At 52.8% G+C, this 16,997-nt stretch overlaps 1 protein-coding gene across 5 annotated transcripts; it reads right to left on the bottom strand.

Annotated features, from left to right (window-relative positions):
- Positions 1 to 1,614: 1,614 nt before the first annotated feature.
- On the bottom strand, positions 1,615 to 11,227 carry CDC25B (cell division cycle 25B). 5 transcript variants are annotated; one of them, XM_029221735.1, is made up of 16 exons: positions 10,840 to 11,136; positions 9,932 to 10,038; positions 9,261 to 9,312; positions 7,564 to 7,605; positions 7,343 to 7,379; positions 6,967 to 7,089; positions 6,731 to 6,853; positions 6,406 to 6,540; positions 5,857 to 5,937; positions 5,559 to 5,738; positions 5,275 to 5,370; positions 4,698 to 4,760; positions 4,458 to 4,556; positions 4,113 to 4,246; positions 3,274 to 3,385; positions 2,883 to 3,111 (listed from the first exon to the last, which is right to left on the bottom strand). In XM_029221735.1, the coding sequence occupies exons 1-16, from the start codon at positions 11,037 to 11,039 to the stop codon at positions 2,971 to 2,973; spliced, it is 1,725 nt and encodes a 574-aa protein (XP_029077568.1). In that variant the 5' UTR covers positions 11,040 to 11,136; the 3' UTR covers positions 2,883 to 2,970. The 5 variants fall into 5 exon arrangements, 4 of the variants coding, with proteins under 4 accessions (XP_029077565.1, XP_029077566.1, XP_029077567.1 ...); XM_029221732.1 differs by having other exon boundaries at positions 1,615 to 3,111; positions 5,857 to 6,540; positions 10,840 to 11,227; XM_029221733.1 differs by lacking the exon at positions 9,932 to 10,038 and having other exon boundaries at positions 1,616 to 3,111; positions 5,857 to 6,540; positions 10,840 to 11,227.
- Positions 11,228 to 16,997: the final 5,770 nt, after the last annotated feature.

Raw genomic sequence — 16,997 nt, 5'->3', positions numbered from 1 at the left:
TGAAGAGGCGAACCCTGGCGCCCCCTCTACCGGACCCAGGCCCGCACCTCCCTCAAGGTAGATGTCAGCACCAGGGCCTTCTCTCAGGGAAGAGTTTCATCCTCACTTGACCAGGGTTCCTTGCCTTCCTCTTTCTTCTGTTTCTCCTGCAAAATGAGCTGAATACTGACCTGGTGTGCGTAGAAGACACTAGGTAAAAGTGTCTGGAGCAGACTGACAGCAGCTATGACTCTGATGGGTTATGAGCGGGGCAGATGTGGCTGCAGCTCTCAGCACCTGGCACAGTCTGGGCGGTGTTAGACGCTCAGCACCCATTACTTTCTCCTCCCCATGTGGCCTGATCCAGATGGACAGAGTGGTAAGAGGACTCTCAGAGCAGAAGCCAGGCAGCCTAGCCCCACCACCTTGGCTCTCTGGGCCAGAGGTAGGAGGTGAGTGGGAGAGTCCTGGGCAGCTGTAATACCTGCTCTGCTTGTATCTGTTGTGTAACCTGGGGTAAGTGAGTGCTCTCTGAGCATCCAGCTGCCTTCCTCCTCATAAAACCAGACCACTTGAGCCCTCAGGGTGGTACAGGCAAGTCTCAGCATAACTGTGCCCAGGGCTCACTCTCTCCCCTCCCTCTACTTCTCCCTCTTTCTCAGGCATCTGCACAGATATTTTCCTTTATCTGGGGCAAATCCTCACCCAAATAAAGCTGGCCTTGGTGTCAGCTGCCTGCTCAGTGGAGGGGGCTTCTGGAGACTTCCAGAGTTCCTCTTCCTGAGTAGAAGTCCAGCCCCCAAGATACTGGCCCTCCCACAGGTTGTGCCCTTGCAGGGGGCTCTAGACCAAGAGTGAAGACCAAGCCTTGGAGCATAAGAAACTTGGGGTGGGCAGGGGGACAAGCTAGAGACAGGTAAGTGTCCTTTAGACCCAGCCTGGGAATCTCAAGTCCCTTCTTATTGCTCTGGCAAGAAATAGCCTGTTTTCCCATCTGCAAAATGGAGCAAATAATCATGGCAAGGTAGATGAACTTTGACAGAAAGCAGTAATGATACCTGACATGTTCTGTGTGCACTCTGTATCAGGCAGCGTCTTAGTTGTACATTTGCAAAGGATTCCCTACAATCACGGCTCGTATTTGAGGGGGAGAGTTATTTGCTGTGGTATTCCGAGAGGATTTCCTGGCACACCCAGGTTTGGTCTGGGACTGGTTCTCCCAGATTGGCCCTTTCCCACTCTTGATCTTGAACTTGGCACCTCCTAGGTGGTGGAACCTCTGCTGGGTGCTGGGGATACTGAAAGGAAAGTCATGTCCCTGATAGGGCAGGGAGACTTCTGGGAGGAATTAACATTTGAAACCAAATCTTAAAAGAGGAAAAGCAGATTGGGGAGAGCATTCCTGAGGATAATACAGCAGATACAAAGACAAGGAAATGTAACAGCAACTCTGTTGCTGGGATTTGATTCAGCAAGAGGTGAGGAATGAGGCTGGGGAGGGCCTAGGTCCTAAAGGGCTATGAGACTTTTAAGTTTATCTGAGGGCAATGGTGAGCCACTGACAATTCTAGAGGAGAGAACTGATGGCATCACTCTTGCCTTTTTGGTGCAGAATTTGGGAAGGGTGAGCCCAGAAGTGCTTGAGCAGCCAGATGAGGGAAATGGGGAGGCTGAATCCAAAATCTTGGCAAGACTTGGGAAGAGGGTAAGAGGCCACCTTCCCAGGAGTCTTCCAGCCTCAACCTGCTGACTTGCCCCTGCCATATTCCACCATCAGTGTCTGCCACAGTCTTGTCAAGGGCTCCACAGGACACATGCTGCCTTACTCAACTTGCTCAGTGCTTTATTGAACCAAGACCCTACCAGATGACTCATCAGGGCCTTCAAGAAGCCCTGCCCGTTTCCTGAGATTCAGAATCCAGAGGTGGCTGGCCTTGGTTTAGCTGCTTCCATGACATTTCCTTTTGAATATCTCCAAACCTTAAAGTGTAAAGATTTTGTCCACACAGATACACGTATACTCCTGCTGCAGGCTGTCATCCTCACTGAGACACTTTCAACTCAGCGGTTTGTAGACAAGGCATTGTGCATCCATGGCCATCCATCCATCCACTCTTCCATTCATCCATCTGTCCATCCATGACAAGACAGCAGCAAGTTCTGACATGGTTCAGGCCCCAGGGTTCACAGCAGTGAGGGCTGGGCTTCCAGTGGGCTCAGGATGCAGGCCTTAGCCCTCACCCAAGGGCCTCCGCAGATACTAACATCCCTTTCTGAGGCAACAGAAGCCAGGGCCAAGTGGGTTATGAAAGTTTGAGTCTTTAACCCCAACTGGACGGGGGAACCTAAACCTTAGCCTGTGACTATCCTGAGATGGGCAAAAAAAAAAAAGACAAATCAAGCCTACAGATAACACTGAAACAGGAAAGAGTAAGCGCTCATGTCCGTGCTGGAGGTGTTCATATGGAGGAACAGGAAAGAGGAAAAGAGAAAGGGGAACATGGCGCACACACTCAGGAGTGCTGTCGAGGGCCTGGGGCACAGTGCTGAATCCTAGGGCAGCGAAGAGTACAGCTGTGGCCCATCCTAGGGGGCTGTAGCTTTCTCTCAGCCTCATACATACAAACAAAGCCCCTAGAAAAAAGGGGGCTTTTCTGAATACAGGAAGACAAAGGGTTAACCCAAACAATAAAGAAAAAAAACCGAAAAGGCTCCTGCTACACACAAAATACTTCCTTTGAACTAGACTTAATCCAATTTCACTAAGTCAGCAGGCTGGGCTCTTCCAGGGGTGCCAGGGGTGGGGGCGTGGGTGTCACCAGGATATGGAGTATGACTGGAGTGAGACAGGGGATCAGCACTGGGGTGGACAGACAGGACACCCTCACCGTCTTTCACCCAGACAGCAGACCCTCAGCCCTGTAAGCCACCGGGCAGCTGACGCCCAGGCCGCACAAAGCAAGAAAGGCGGGTGGGACAGTTGCCAGCACTTCACTGGTCCTGCAGGCGGCTGCAGAGCTCCCGCCGGCTCCGCTCGCCAGCCCAGCTGCGCGTCTTGAGGCGGAAGGTCTTCAGCTCATCCTTGAAGGCCTCATGGTTCATGGGCCGGTAGTCTTGAGGCTCACAAAAGGTCTAGGGCAGGATGGGATGGGTTGATCAATTCGGGGAAATGGGCAACTTCGGTGGGGTGACCCAGTCCTCCCTACTCCTTCTCCTAGGGCTACCGCCTGGCCGAGCCCTTTCCCTGTAGCCCAGCCCTCCCACGGAGACTATGGCCACCCCCACCCATGGTACCGGGTGCTGTGGGAAGAACTCCTTGTAGCCGCCTTTGAGGATATACATCTCAGGATAGTAGAGGCTGGGGTAGTCATTGGAGGCTCTGTCCCGTTCCCGGATGAAACGGCACCTGGGACAAGCAGGGGTGTGAGGTTCAGAGCTGGGCGTGCAGTGGGTGTACATCAGGGGACCTGGTCCCCGCGCCCACTCCTTTGAGGGCCTTGGGGAACCACAGAAGGCTTGAGTGGAGGAATGTCAGCCACAAGAACACTTTGAGATCAGTCTGGCTAACTGGGTACAGAAGAGGTTGGGGAGATAGAAGGAACGAAGCAAATCAAGGGGGTTCTGTGTCCAGAAGACAGTTGCTCAATCTCTGTCAGAGACATTTCTCCTGGGCTGAGAAAGGGGAGGCAGAAAGGAAAGAAGTGGACAAAATTCAAGAGGTAGATTCAGAAGGTCTAGACAAGGCTTGGTGAGGAGGAGGTGGAGAGAGGAAAGGACGATTGAACTCTGGAAGGGTCAGTGTCACTGAGGACTGGGACAGGGCCCTTGGACTTTAAGGACACTGATGGAGACTGATGGAGAATTAGGTTTTGGGGAGGGGGGCGGCAAGGGACAGAGGGTAGATGGGAGGCCTGTTGGGAAGGACAGTGAGAGGGAGACAGGAGGAGGGTGCCATGCACAGGGAAGCGGGGATGAGGTCTGCTCCAAGGTATCAGGTGAGACAACAGGTCTAGGCCCAGATGGGGCCATGGCTGGGCTTGGGCCTCTTGGCCATTGGATGGCTCCAGCACCCACAATCCCGGGCGAGGAAGGTCAGGAGCAGCACTAGCTGGCTGGGCGGAGCTGGGACTCACATGCGGGGCCCCCTCTCAGATGAAAATTCACAGTGGAAAACGAGGATGATTCTCTTGTCCAAGCTACAGGGTGTGATGGGGCTCTGTAGCAGGAAGGTCTCAGCATCCCTTTCCAGAGGCAGGTTCACAGCAGTCTGCCAAAGGAGCCAGAGGTCAGGCCACAGCCCTAGGCCTGGGTAGGAGACCCTGCCCTATGCGGTCCCCATCTTTCAGATGAGTGACCCCACCTCCTGAGGGGCAGAATCCCATGAGAGGGTGCACCCACCCCCTACTGATTCATCCTCCGGGCAGAGGAAGGATAGAACTGGGTGAGTCTTCAGGGCCTCTCCCGTCACCCTGCCTCACCTTGATGTGCCCGCCTTCATACTCGTAGGGGTATCTGCAGTCCACAATCACAAACCTCTCCACGATGTTGCTGAACTTGCCTGTCAGCAGGGCCACCATCTGTAGGAGGCCACGGAGGTGGGTTCCAGCAGTTCAGGCGGGCAGGCAGGGGCTGACCCATGCGCGTAGCCTGACCCCAGGGGAGGTTAACAGGCAAACAGAAGTCCCAAATGCACCAGAAAATAGCTCATGCCTGCATACCGTTTCTGGTGAGATGTACTTGAGGTCTTGGTGCTTTCCATCCACAGTCTGTAGGAGGAAGGCCTGAAGGGAAGAGGAGAGAGAGGGGAGAGAGAAAGTGAGATTGGTAAGATGGAAAAGATGGAGTTTTTTCCCAAGCCCAAAGGCCACACCTGCTTTGACCTTCAAATTCAGCTCTGGTTCCCATAGCAACCAAGAGGGGCCTCTAGGGTCTGATCCCCAGGGAACAACCTTCCAAGGGGAAATGAAGATGGGGAGAAGAGATGAACCCCCATGCCTCCTGCCCCCATGTATTGCCAAGCAAGCCCCAGGATGAGGCCCAAAGAAGCTCAAAGCAAGATGTTATGGTTTGGAAATGTTTTCCAAGGTTGAGACACCACTGATGCCCTGTACAGATTTGGGTACAGTCGGGATATCAAGGAGAGTGAGAGAGAGGAGTCTAGATGAGAATAAAGGATAAGATGCAAAGGACAAAGCGAGGGGCCTCTGGGGAGAGAGGGAGTTGCTGAAGCAGCTGCTGGGCTCAGGGGCCAGTCAGTAAGGGATCGAGCCTCCTGAGGGATCCCACTGCTAGTACCTTGGAGTAATCCCCGATCAGTTCTCGGTGGTCACTGTCCAGGATGTTCTCAATCTCGTCATGACACAAGGACTTTGAGCGGAGAACGCGGGCTTTCTGTGAGGCAGGTGGCAGCCAGGGTCAGGGGTGAGGCTGCCCCTCAGTGCCCCGTCTGGCTAGGACCCCCCTTCCCCGCACCCTGTCCTCTGCCACAAACCCGGCTGAGAAGGACTTGCAGGGTGGACTTGGAGGGTGGCAGCTCAGCCCTGCCAAGCCCAGTCCCGCCCTAGAAGGAGGGCACTCACGGGTTCCTCAGCCTCCCGCTGCTCCTCCTCTGGAGGGGTCACGCTCCTTCTCCGCTTGCTCTGTATGGGCAGGTCCCTGTCCTGGGGCCGCTCCAGCCTCTTGAGGATGGGCCGGATCACGCTGCAGGGCATGGACGGAGAGCGGAAGAGCCGCTGGCACTTGCTGTACATGATGAGGTCCTGGCAGAGGTGGCAGGTCCGGGGTCAGAGTTTCCAGCCCCTGCTCTCCGCCCCAAATCCCACCTGGAGGGTAGGGCCCCACCCCTCCAAATTCTGAGGGGCCTCTCCAGAGGCTCACCTGCTCCTCTTCCTTTTCTGAGGTCTTGACCAGTGGGGCACTAATGAGGCTCTCCATGCCTGGGGGGACTACATCATCCTCCTGAGGCCAAATCAGCAAGGATATGGTTACATTCGCAGGCAAAGGTCCAACCTCTAAGGCCCCAAGTCCTCCAGGATAGGCTTCCCAGTTCTCCCAGCAAACTTCAGGCCAGCAACCCTCCCTGACCCTGCTCACACCTCCCTCGCTTTGCCCGAGCACAGGGCAGCCCCCCAGAACTAGAAAGCTGCAGGGCCCCACTCGCTGCAGGGGCTTGCATAGAACTGTGAGAAGTGTGGCCACGCAGGAGGACCAGGCTTCCCTCTGCCCTGCCCATCCGCCCTTCACTGCAGCACCAGCCACCTCCTCTCCTCTGATTGGCCAGAGGTCAGGCTGTGACTCAGTTACCTCCAATTCTTCTTCTGACACTGAAGTGAGGTCATAGTCTTGCTGTAGGAGCTCAGAGCTCTCCCCTTTTCTGAGATCCCAAGGAGGGAGAGGTAGGGGGCCTGACAGGGCAAGGCTGTTCACCTTTAAGTCACTCTCCAGGATATCCACGAATCCATCATCTTCCTCGGCAGGCCCCCTGGCTGGGGTCAGGGAGAAGCAGCATTGGGCCAGGGGAGTCAGCTCCTCTACTTCCATCTTCCGCGCAGGGGCGAGACACTGTGTGGGTGACGAGTAGACACAGACGACTCAGGGGTGGGGCCCTGAGGCAGTCCCCACCGCAAACTTTCTGAGAAAAGTTTCCCAGCGCCTCAGGGCTCAGGATCACCCTCAAGTCCCCCAGGCTGCCTTCACAGGCACCTGCCCCGCGTGCATGCCTGCCCTGCATGGGTCAGCTCTCCTGATATACCATCAGGTCGGGAGCCGAGCTTGGCCTCTGGGCAAAGGCTTCTCTGCGGCTGGCCCACTCTGCCAGGGCATGGGTGTGGCTGGGATGTGTGGGCTTCCCCGGCATCTTGAAGACAAATCCATCCTGCGGGCAATACAGGGAGAGGAGGGGGGTGCGTGATCAAATGCCAGAGAACCATCCCAGCAAGCCCCCTTCTCTCCCTGGAGTGCTCCCACTCTGGCCTGCTGGAAGCGCACATTCTCTTTGTCCTCCCTAGAGCTGTGGGCAGCTCGGCCACATGCTTCACTCTTCCTCCAGGTGCCAGGCGCTTGGGAGTTGGTGATGTTCCGTAGCACAGGGCTGTGGCCCAGAAGCCTCCCCTAGAGAGCCAGGAGGGCAGCAGGTACAGAAGGCTGCATTCCTCTGGTGCCAGCCCAGGCCCTACTTTCTCCCATCCCTCTTCCAACTCCCCCAGCTCCCCTGTCCACCTCCAAAGCCCCAGCTCCCACAGCCAGACCAGGGACACCCAACCGATTCAAGTCCACCCTCTGGGAACCAACCACAGTCCCTCCTCCCCCTCCACAATCCTGGCCAGCAAGCCCGAGCCTCCTGATGGGCCTCAAGGACACTCACCGGCAAGGACTGGAAGCGTCGGATAGAAAACTGCTCACTGCAGAAGGAAACAGGGACACCTCAGGGCTGAAGAGTTGGGCCGTGACAGAGAGCATGCAGGGTCCCCCTCCACCACAGAGCCCTGTGCACCCCTTTGGGAGGACCTGGGAAAGCACCCTCCCTGGGCCTACTCCACCCACACGGGGCAGGGGAGCCTGCGTGAGGAAGGCCCGAGCACTTACTTTCGAATAACTCGGCTGGCTGTCTGGATGGCCTGTTCAAATCTAGGAGAGAGAAGGGTCCCATGCAACCCAGCTCCCCTCACAGCCCATCGCCCACCCCCAGCATTACGTTTTTAGTCCACAAGGGCCAGGGCCAGGGTTCAGGCCAGAGGAAAGAGGGGAGGAAGAATGCAGACTATCAGGGGGCCCAGGTGTAGGGGAAGGGGAGATGAGAGGCAGCCTGGGATTTTAAAGGCTGCCATGAATGAAGGAGGCCTGGAGAATGGCAGTGACAGAGACAGCTGGGGTAGGTTGCAGGGTGGCTGAGGAGTTACCAAGGCAACAACAGTCTCACCAGCCTGCCCACAGGCCTTCCACCTGTATGCAAATCACCTCAGCAGGGCCATATGGCTGCCAGGAAAGGCATCCATCCATCCTATGATGACAGGCCTTGTCCTGACAATGTGGATATCTCCAGGGCCTGGATGCCAGAAAGGCTGGGCTTCCCTCCCTTGTGTGGGACTGTCCTGGATCCTCCAGGACAGGGGCCTGGTTCAGTCTGCTGTACCAGACCCCCCAGCGACAAATGTGCAGGGTCACAACCTCTCCTCCCTCCTGTGGAATTTTCCAGGACCCAGACTCTGTCCTACCCCCTCCTCCTGCCTTAGAAGAGGCCAGCAGGCAAAGAATTCCAACAGATGTTCCTTCTGAGGCTAGCTATGTTACCAGAGACCACCTGCCAGGCGGGGCTTTTGTGTGTCTATGTGTACACACACACACACACACACACACACACACACACACATACACACACACTTCTTTCTGTGTAACCATCAAAGCAGGTGCAGTGGTGGTGGGGGGAACTGAGGGCTAAAGTGTCAGGGGGATGCCCCTGCCCCGAGTAGGGGGGTGGCTGTGCCCAGCCAACCTGGCATCAGGATGACCAATTTAATTGGCTTGGTTTTCAGTCTGCACCTGGGCCCTGGGGGTAAAGCAGGGACAGTTCTGTGTTACCATCAAAACCCAACGTGCAGTCCCCACACCACCACCCAATGCTCTCCCCATTTCCTGTTTATGAACAAACCTGCAGCCCAGCCCAGTCTGATCAAAGGCAATGGGAGGAAAGACAGCCACTGCCCTAAACCCAAAGCCACAGTCCCTTAGCCCAGGCCACGGATGCCCAGCTGTTCCCAGTAATGCCTGACAGCTGCTCTCCCTGCTGGGGCATGATCAGCTGGATGGGAACAGCTGTGCTCTGGAAGGTACTACTCATGCCCCACAACCAAGAAGCAGGGAACTATGCTGAGCAGAGCCCACCAACTTCTCTACTCCCCCTCACAAAAGGCCTGGTCCAGGGGTTGGCCAGAGGGTCAAATGTCACTGAAACCAGAGGTTACTGATAGGATGGCCAAGGGCCAAACCAGCTTGCAGCAACTGTTTTGTTTGGCCTAAAGTAAATTAAAAACTTTGAATTAGTTGGACCATATTTTCCTACCACCCCGGCCCTGAACCCACTCTACGCTGCTCCCATGAGAGCAGACCCTTCCATGAGACAAGGAGCAGAATTCTAGGACATGGGAAGGTCAATTAGTGCCCCCATTGGGGATCCAGAGAGGTCTGTTTGCTCTCCCAGGATTCCCAGTGAGTTTAGGGTAGAACTGAGATTCCCCAGGGCAGGTTCCCCGTCCTTGGTAGTGTGGTCCCTCTTCTCTACTCACGTCTGCTCCGCCACCTGGGGGTCCATAGGGCTGGGAGAGTCCATGCACAGACCTGAGGACAGAGTGCATTGGTTTGAAAGTGGTGGCATTTCCTGCACACTTTCCCCCACCATGTCCCAACCCTATTCAGAAAAGGGAAAAAAGCCTGTTGTTATTTTAGGTCTTGACATATTAAAAAATGAAACAAAACCCACCCATGGACCCCAAGGGCTGACACACTGCCAAATCACACAGGGCTCCACTCCCTGTTTACTATGGAAACTCCTCCCTGTAGGCTTTAAACCAGAACTCTGCTAAGCATTTTTCTAGAACTGGTTTAAAATAATCTGTTCTAGAAGAGATAATGGCTTTTTAAAGGAAAAAGTTAAAGCTGAAGGCAAGTGAATGTTATAAAATGACAGACTTTCAGCCCTAATGCCTCCCAGGTGGGGCTGTGGTTCAGGACTTTGGCGCCTGGTTTTAAATAGGTAAGATCTCATCTCCCGCAGAGGACCCCACCCAACACCCACCTTGCCCAGCCAGTCTGTGCTGGGCGTGGTAAGCCCCACCAGAAGTGGGCAGAGGGAGGCTGCTGGGCCCACCAGGTTGTGGTAAGGATGTTAGTCTGATCAGTAGTGAAGTGGGGAGGCTAAGGCAGCCCCCCAAACTCCCCTGGCACCCCTGGGCCTCACCTGCATCAGAAGATTCAGAGGACTCAGACGACAGGGAGGATTCAGACGCCCGACGGGACAGGGATAGGCATGTGAGCAGGCTGCCTACCTGACTCTTTGGGGTCTCGCTGGGAAGGGAGCAGGGACCCAGGGAAGGAGAAAGGTAAATATGGGGCTCAAGGGCTGGCCGGCCCATGTTCCCACCAGCCACCCACCTCTGAAGGGCCCATCCAGCCTCTGCACTGTCCCAGGGAGGCGATGGCATCAAGGGCCTACCCTCTTCTCAGGCCTTCTACAGAGACTCTAAGTGTCTTCTCTTTGTTGATTGATTTAACGTTCTCCTGGGTACAGGGGAAGGTGAACCCGGAGCAAGAGCAAGGAGGTAGGCTGGAGGAGGTGGGCTGGGATCATGCTGGGGGATTGTGGGGCAGCAGACAGCCCTGGAGGGCCTTCCCCTAAACTCTTCAGGCCCCTACCCATCCACAAGCCTTTCTGGAGGAATGGCCAAGACTTTGGTCTTTATTGCTCCAAGGACAACCCAGGCTGGAGCTGCAGGCTTGCTCAGGGAGCAGGACCAGAGTTTAACCCCTTAACCCCAGGAAAGAACTGGGGGTGGAGGGAACAGGGCCACCCTCAAGTTCCCCCTCCAGACTCAGAATCCCCTGCCTGGGGCAAAATGGTGGAGATTTGGGCTCAGATTAGGAAGGCAGCATGGTGGAGGTGGGGAAGAGGGTCTCCAGAGGCTTGTGCGGGCCAAGAACAAGTCACCTGGAGGGTGTGAACAGCACAGCCCTAGTCCTGGGCCCCTGAAGCAGTCTCTGTCCCGGATGCCTCCCCATTTGGCACCCAGGCAGGGCTCCCAAGAGGCCTGGGACTAAACCCTAATGCGGGCCTCTCACCCCACATCCAGTATCCTTGGGGCGCCCTACCTGCCGAGCCCGGCGAGGTCGTGCATGGTCTGGGTGAGGGTGGTGACCGGCGAGGAAGCGGCGGCGCGCTTCGGAGACCCCAGGAGGCCATGAGCCCCCAGCCGGAGGCCCGGGAGGTGGCCGGGACGCTGGGCGCCACCGCGCACGCCGGCCGGACTGAGAGTCGAGGCTGCCGCGGGCTCCGGCTGGGGCAGCTCCATCTCGGTGGGGCGGGAGGGCTGGGCGAAGGGCGACCCACAGACGCCGGGCACAGCTGGCCGGGACGAGGTAGGGAGCCGGCCCGGGGTGGAGGGGGGAGGGAGGGAGGAAGGAAGAGCAACGGGGCCGGAGCGAGGGAGGAGAGGGAAGCGGGGAGGGTGGGGAAGGGAGGAGGGACGCAGGGACCAGCCACCAGCCCGGGAAGCCTCTGGCAGAAGCTGCCACCTCCACCTCCTTATATATTCGAAAAATAACAGCGGCCGCGCCGCCGAACGCCACCAATGGGGGTGCGGGTTAGAAGAGAGGCGGGACCGAGGGCGGAGCCCGTGTGGTGGAAGGCGCGGAGGCTGGACCAGCCGGGCCTCGCCCAGTTCCAGGCTTTGGGTGGGGTGGAGGAATTAGGGTTTCTCTTACACCCCTCGCACTCCCTCCCATCTACGGTTCGAGGAGCCTGGCTTCCCAAATTCCGCTTCTCAGTATGTGGTTTGGAGCTACACCCCCCGCCCAGCGAAGAGGGTGTGTAGAGGGCCTCCAGCGAAGAGGGCCTCAGAGGATGCAACAACCCCCCAGGGTGGCCTTAGAGGGACCCCCGCCATTTAACATTACTCACAAGCACCGGTTGGCATCTTGAGAGCCTCCATTCCCGGAGTCTGCAGAATACAGCTGTGCTGTGCGGTCTGTTTTCTCCATTCCACTTTACAGACGGGGACAGTGAGGCGTAGAGAAGTTCATTAACTCGTTCAAGGTCACATGGTTGTGCAGATGGTGGAGTTGAGATTCACCCCAGGTGCCTCTACTCCCACAGCTTCCCTGACCCTGCAACTGGCAGCTCAGAGCGGCCCCAAAGCGTAATTCCCACGGGGAGCCCCCAGGGCAGGAGGTGGACCCGTGGTGGGGGCTGACACGTAACTGATGGGTGCTTCCATGGCCTCTGATTAGATGTGATGCCAAGGGATCCAGTTTTCTCCCGCAGCCCCAGAGGAGGCTCTAATGGTTGGTCTAGCCATGAGTTTTGGCCGTAAGGGCCAAATAGTGTGTCAGCAACCTCAGAACCCAGTTATGGAATTATCTCATGCCCACTGACGGTTTGGCTAATATGGTGCCAACGTTTAATTGGTGTTTCTTTAATCAGGGAGGCTGAATTTGTCACTAGTTTTAACTGAACATCTTCTAATTATCTGATCACCTCCTAGGGAGCCGTCTTTCCTGGACCGTGGTGGGAAGGCTGAACCCAAAAGCGAGTGGGTGGTAAGCTACTCTTGCACCCCATCTCCCCCGGGGAGAGGTGCCCTCCGGCTTGTCAGGTCGCAGCTCAGGAATGCTGGAGCCGCGGCCTTGAGTCCCTTCCCCTGCAGCCTCAATCCTTCAGGCCAAGGAGCAGTGGGTGGGGGTGGCAGAAGGGAGGGCATGGCGGTAGGGGGTTGGGTGGGCCAGGAGACATGTGGAGGAAGGGAATGGAAAGACCCCAATCCCATCTGAGAGGGGTGAGGAGGGTGGGGACGTGACAAAAGTATGTCTCCCACCCCACCCAAATCTTCAGGGCCCCTCCCCAGAGGCAGTCACTACTATAATTTGTTGCATATTCTTCTGGAGTCAGTCTAAACAGTCCTAGCTAATAGAAACAAAATGGGAGGCACAAATACGAGCCACATATGTAATTTAAAATTTTCTAGTAACCGCATTTAAAAAAGTGAAAAAAAGGACTTCCCTGGTGGTGCAGTGGTTAAGAATCCGCCTGCCAAGGCAGGGGACACGGGTTTGAGCCCTGGTCCAGGAAGATCCCACATGCCATGGAGCAACTAAGCCCGCATGTGACAACTACTGAGCCCACGTGTCACAACTACTGAAGCTCGCTTGCCTAGAGCCCGTGCTCCGCAACAAGAGAAGCCACTGCAGTACGTCCACACACTGCAACAAAGAGTAGCCCCCACTCGCCGCAACTAGAGAAAGCCTGAGCACAGCAGTGAAGACCCAACGCAGCCAAAAATAAATAAATTACAAAATAAATAAAGGAAGGGTGTTTAAAAAACAAAAAAAAAGGAAAAAGAAACTTTAATATTTCATTTAACCTCTTTTAAAAGTTATCATTTCAACATGTTATCAATATAAAAATTTTTAATGAGATGTTTTACATACTTTTTTTTGGTACCAAGCCTTCAAAGTCCAATGTGCGTTTTACACACACAGCACATCTCAATTTGGACTTGCCAGAATGTTTTATACCTTGCTTTCTTTTACTTGATATATTTACTCAATTCCCTAATGCTGAACATTTATTTAAATGATGCAACAGATATGCATAGAATGAAGTCCTAAAGAGAAACTGCTGGAAGGAATGGACTTTATTTATCAAAATCTCCTTTTCCCTTTCCTGAATCTCATTTTCTCAATCTGAGTTATTGAAGAACAGGGACCAAGTCATTTACCTCTCCTCCCGTCTCCCAGAACCTTGAATAGGCCCAAGCCCAAGGTTGGTCTCTAACCCCCATATCCTACTTCTAGAGATTTCTCTTAAGAAGGTGATAAAAGTACACAGAGATGTATGTTCATAATAACAATGAAAAATGGAGAGCAAGCTGAGTCCTTCAATAGGGAACTAGACAATAAAGGTGGTTCCTCTATACTGTGCAATAGCTGAAGCATTTAAAGAGAACAGGTATTGGGAGGGTCGGGATGCCTGGCACCTGGCAAGCCCAATAATAATTGCTGATTATTGAATGATTACCTATTGGGCTCTTGGAAAATGATCTTTTGGAGAAAGGGTTCCTAGAGTAAAAGAATTTTGAAAGTCATTGATGTAGATATTTATTGACGTGAGAAGATCTTTACAATACGGGCTAAAAAATATTATGCCAAGCGTGGTCCCATTAAAAATAATATGCACAGGGGACTTCCTGGTGGTCCAGTGGCTAAGACTCCATGCTCCCAGTGCAGGGGACCCGGGTTCGTGCCCTGGTCAGGGAACTAGATCCCACATGCCATAACTAAGAGGTCGCATGCTGCAGCTAAAGATTCCACATGCCACAACTAAAAGACCCCCGTGCCGCAACTAAGACCGGCGCAGCCAAATAAATAAATTTTCTTTTTATTATAAAAAAAAATGCACAGATAAGTATCCTAGAAGGGTATTCTCTGAGTGATGGAATTAATGGTGATTAAATGGTTTTATCCTAAAACTTTTCTGTATTTGAAAATATCTTCTAAAGAACATAATTTGGAATAATATTATAATAATAACATAATTATAATTTTTAGATTAATTAAAAGAACATGATCTCCATCTGGCAGTTCCTCAAACATTTAAACATAGAGTTACCATGTGACCCAGCAATTCCACTCGTAGGTATATACCCAAGAGAAATGTAAACATATGTCCTTGCAAATAAATATTTATAGCAGTTATTTATGATTGCCAAAAGGTAGAAACAACCCAAACGTCCACCAACTGACAAATGGATAAGCAAAATGTCATATATCTGTACAACAGAATATTATTCAGCCATAAAAAAAGAAAGAAGTACTGATAAATACTATGTCATGGATGAATCTTGAAACATGAAGCTAAGTGAAAGAAGCCAGTCATAAAAGACACATATGATATTATTCCATTCATATGAAACGTTCAGAACAGGGAAATCTATAGACAGACAGTAAATTAGTGGCTGTTTAGGGCCAGCCAGGGAAGGGGCAGGGAGTGGATAGGGAGATGATAGCTAAAGGTTATGGGATTTCTTTATAAAGTGATGAAAATGTGCCATCTTTCCAATTCTCCACCTTAGGAAAATCCACAGTCCACCTTCCCTTCTCTTGGCCTAGGCTGTCCAAAGCTGCCCATGAGGTCTATACCCATTCCACTTACGTCATCACTATCCTTTGTGCCTCTCAGCAAACTTTCCATTTTCCTTTTCACTTTATTATTATTTTTAAAACATTTTTGGCTGCACCACACAGCATGTGGGATCTTAGCTACCTGACCAGGGATCGAACCTACACCCCTTGAAGTGGAAGTGCAGAGTCTTAACCACTGGACCACCAGGGAAGATCTCCTTTTCATTTTAAAAAGCCTGTAGTACTTGCTATTGAAGAAAACTTGGAAAATTCAGCAAAGTAGAAAAAAAAAGCTCATCTATAGTCATTTCACCCAAACAACCATTGATTATAAGTCAGCATGGGTGGGGAGGCAGGAGGACATACATGCACATGGATGAAACCTCCAAAACTGTAGACTTGGTTTCCTGAGGGTTTGTGGGAAGGAGTCCTCAGCCAGGTGGTCCTACATTTACTTCTGCACAGGGACCTCACACCCATTATGGGCCAAGCATTGATCTGGCTCCTAAAGGAAAAAATCTCCCAAGTTTTCTTCTGGACCTTGTGATTGGAAGGATATTTTTCATGTCTTGAGGCGGGGGAAGGGGGAGAAGCTCTCTCTAAGTAAGACACAAAATCCAGAAGCAATAGAGGAAAAAACTGACAGACCTGTCTACTTAAAGATTAAAAACTTCTCATATCTGAGATTCCCTAGGCTAAGTAAAAGGACAGTGGCAGACTGGGATAAAATATTTATAATATATTTAAAGATTTTATGTCCAGAGCATATGAAGAGTTCCTAAAAGTCAACAAAAGAGAAACAAGGGCAAAAGATATGACTAGAAAATTCTCAGGCTTCAAATGGCCAATAAACATATGAAAAGAGAAATGCACACTGAAACAGCAGTGAGTTATACTTTCTTCCCTTGGCTTCCAGAACAGCATATGAGCTTGAATTTCCTCCTACTGCTTCAGCTGCTCCTCCTGTGTTTCTTGTTAGTTCTTTCTTGAGCCCTTAACCTTGGAGAACCCCGGCACTGTCTTTGGTGCTATTTTATTCTTCGTCTACACCCATTTTCTTGAAGTCTCATCCAGCCCCAGATCCTCAGCCTGTCCCTCTGGGTCACAGCCTTCCTCTCTGCCTACTCCTCAGGCTACTTTAAGGTTTTTTTTAAAAAAACACTGCAATTCATTGTTTAAAGATAAAGAATTTGTCATGTTTATGTGTTTGGTGGAGGAAGAGGTTTCAGGGATTTGTATGTATGTATGCTTATGTACATACATGACATTATTTCTGTAGGTGCAAACACATTTATGGCTAAATGCATGGAACAGCACAGAAGGTGAGACACTGAGATGTTATCAGTGTTTATCTATGAATTGTGGGATCATCATCAACCAGATTTAAAACTATACTGTTGCTTATAAAAATAACCTAAATGTGTAACAATAGGCCCCATCGATTAGTGTTCAACCATAATTGGAACAATATGCAACTATTAAAAAGTTTGTTGGTAGTACTTTATCAGTAAGGCAATATTTTCATCACTTGATGCCAGGTAAAACAGCAGGAGATGCCAATACACAGTCTATATCGTCTGATGCCAGTTTTATGCGATAAATTTTTAAAGAAAACTGCATGCGCCTAGAGAAAAGACTGGAAGTACATGTATCAAAATGTGACCTGCGCATCTCTCCAGGTGTTGGGGTGAAAGGTGCTTTTTAGTTTCCTTTACTTTTCAGTTTCCTCAAAAAACGTGGGTTATTTTTACCTTAATAAAATAAAAAAGACAAAACATAGTTATTCTTTATAAGCAACAAATGGCTGCCCACCCGGCGCGGAGGCCGGGCACAGCGCCCCGGCCCGCACCGTTGCCGGCGGGTCACCAGACGCCCGAGCGCTGGCCGTTCAAGCAGGCCGAAGCGCCCCCGCGCGGTCGGTCCGGGGCGGGGAGGAGGGTGGGCACGGAGGGCTGGAGGCGGTGCCGGGCGTCCCCGCGCTTCCCGCGAGATCCGGCTCTACCCGCTCCGCCCTGCTCGCCGCGCTCCCAGCTCCCCGCGCCGCGGCACTTCCTGCCTTCCGCTCCCGCGCCTCCCGCTCTCGCCCGCGCCCGCCGCCTGCGGCCCGCCGCCCGGCGCCGCGCCCGCCGGCG

Source organism: Monodon monoceros, unplaced genomic scaffold, assembly GCF_005190385.1.
Source record: "Monodon monoceros isolate NGI ecotype Baffin Bay Population unplaced genomic scaffold, NGI_Narwhal_1 Super_Scaffold_13, whole genome shotgun sequence".
In the NCBI taxonomy this organism is placed as follows: domain Eukaryota; kingdom Metazoa; phylum Chordata; class Mammalia; order Artiodactyla; family Monodontidae; genus Monodon; species Monodon monoceros.
Note: the sequence above shows the minus strand (reverse complement) of the source record. Positions and strands in the feature narration are given on the sequence as shown.

Coding starts and splice junctions, on each gene's coding strand:
- CDC25B (XM_029221732.1), bottom strand. CDS start 11,039: ATGGAGCTGCCCCAGCCGGAGCCCGCGGCAGCCTCGACTCTCAGTCCG. Junction 6,854..6,966: donor CTAGGGAGGACAAAGAGAAT/GTGCGCTTCCAG, acceptor TATTGCCCGCAG/GATGGATTTGTCTTCAAGAT. Junction 4,247..4,457: donor ATGAAGGCGGGCACATCAAG/GTGAGGCAGGGT, acceptor CTCCTTTGGCAG/ACTGCTGTGAACCTGCCTCT.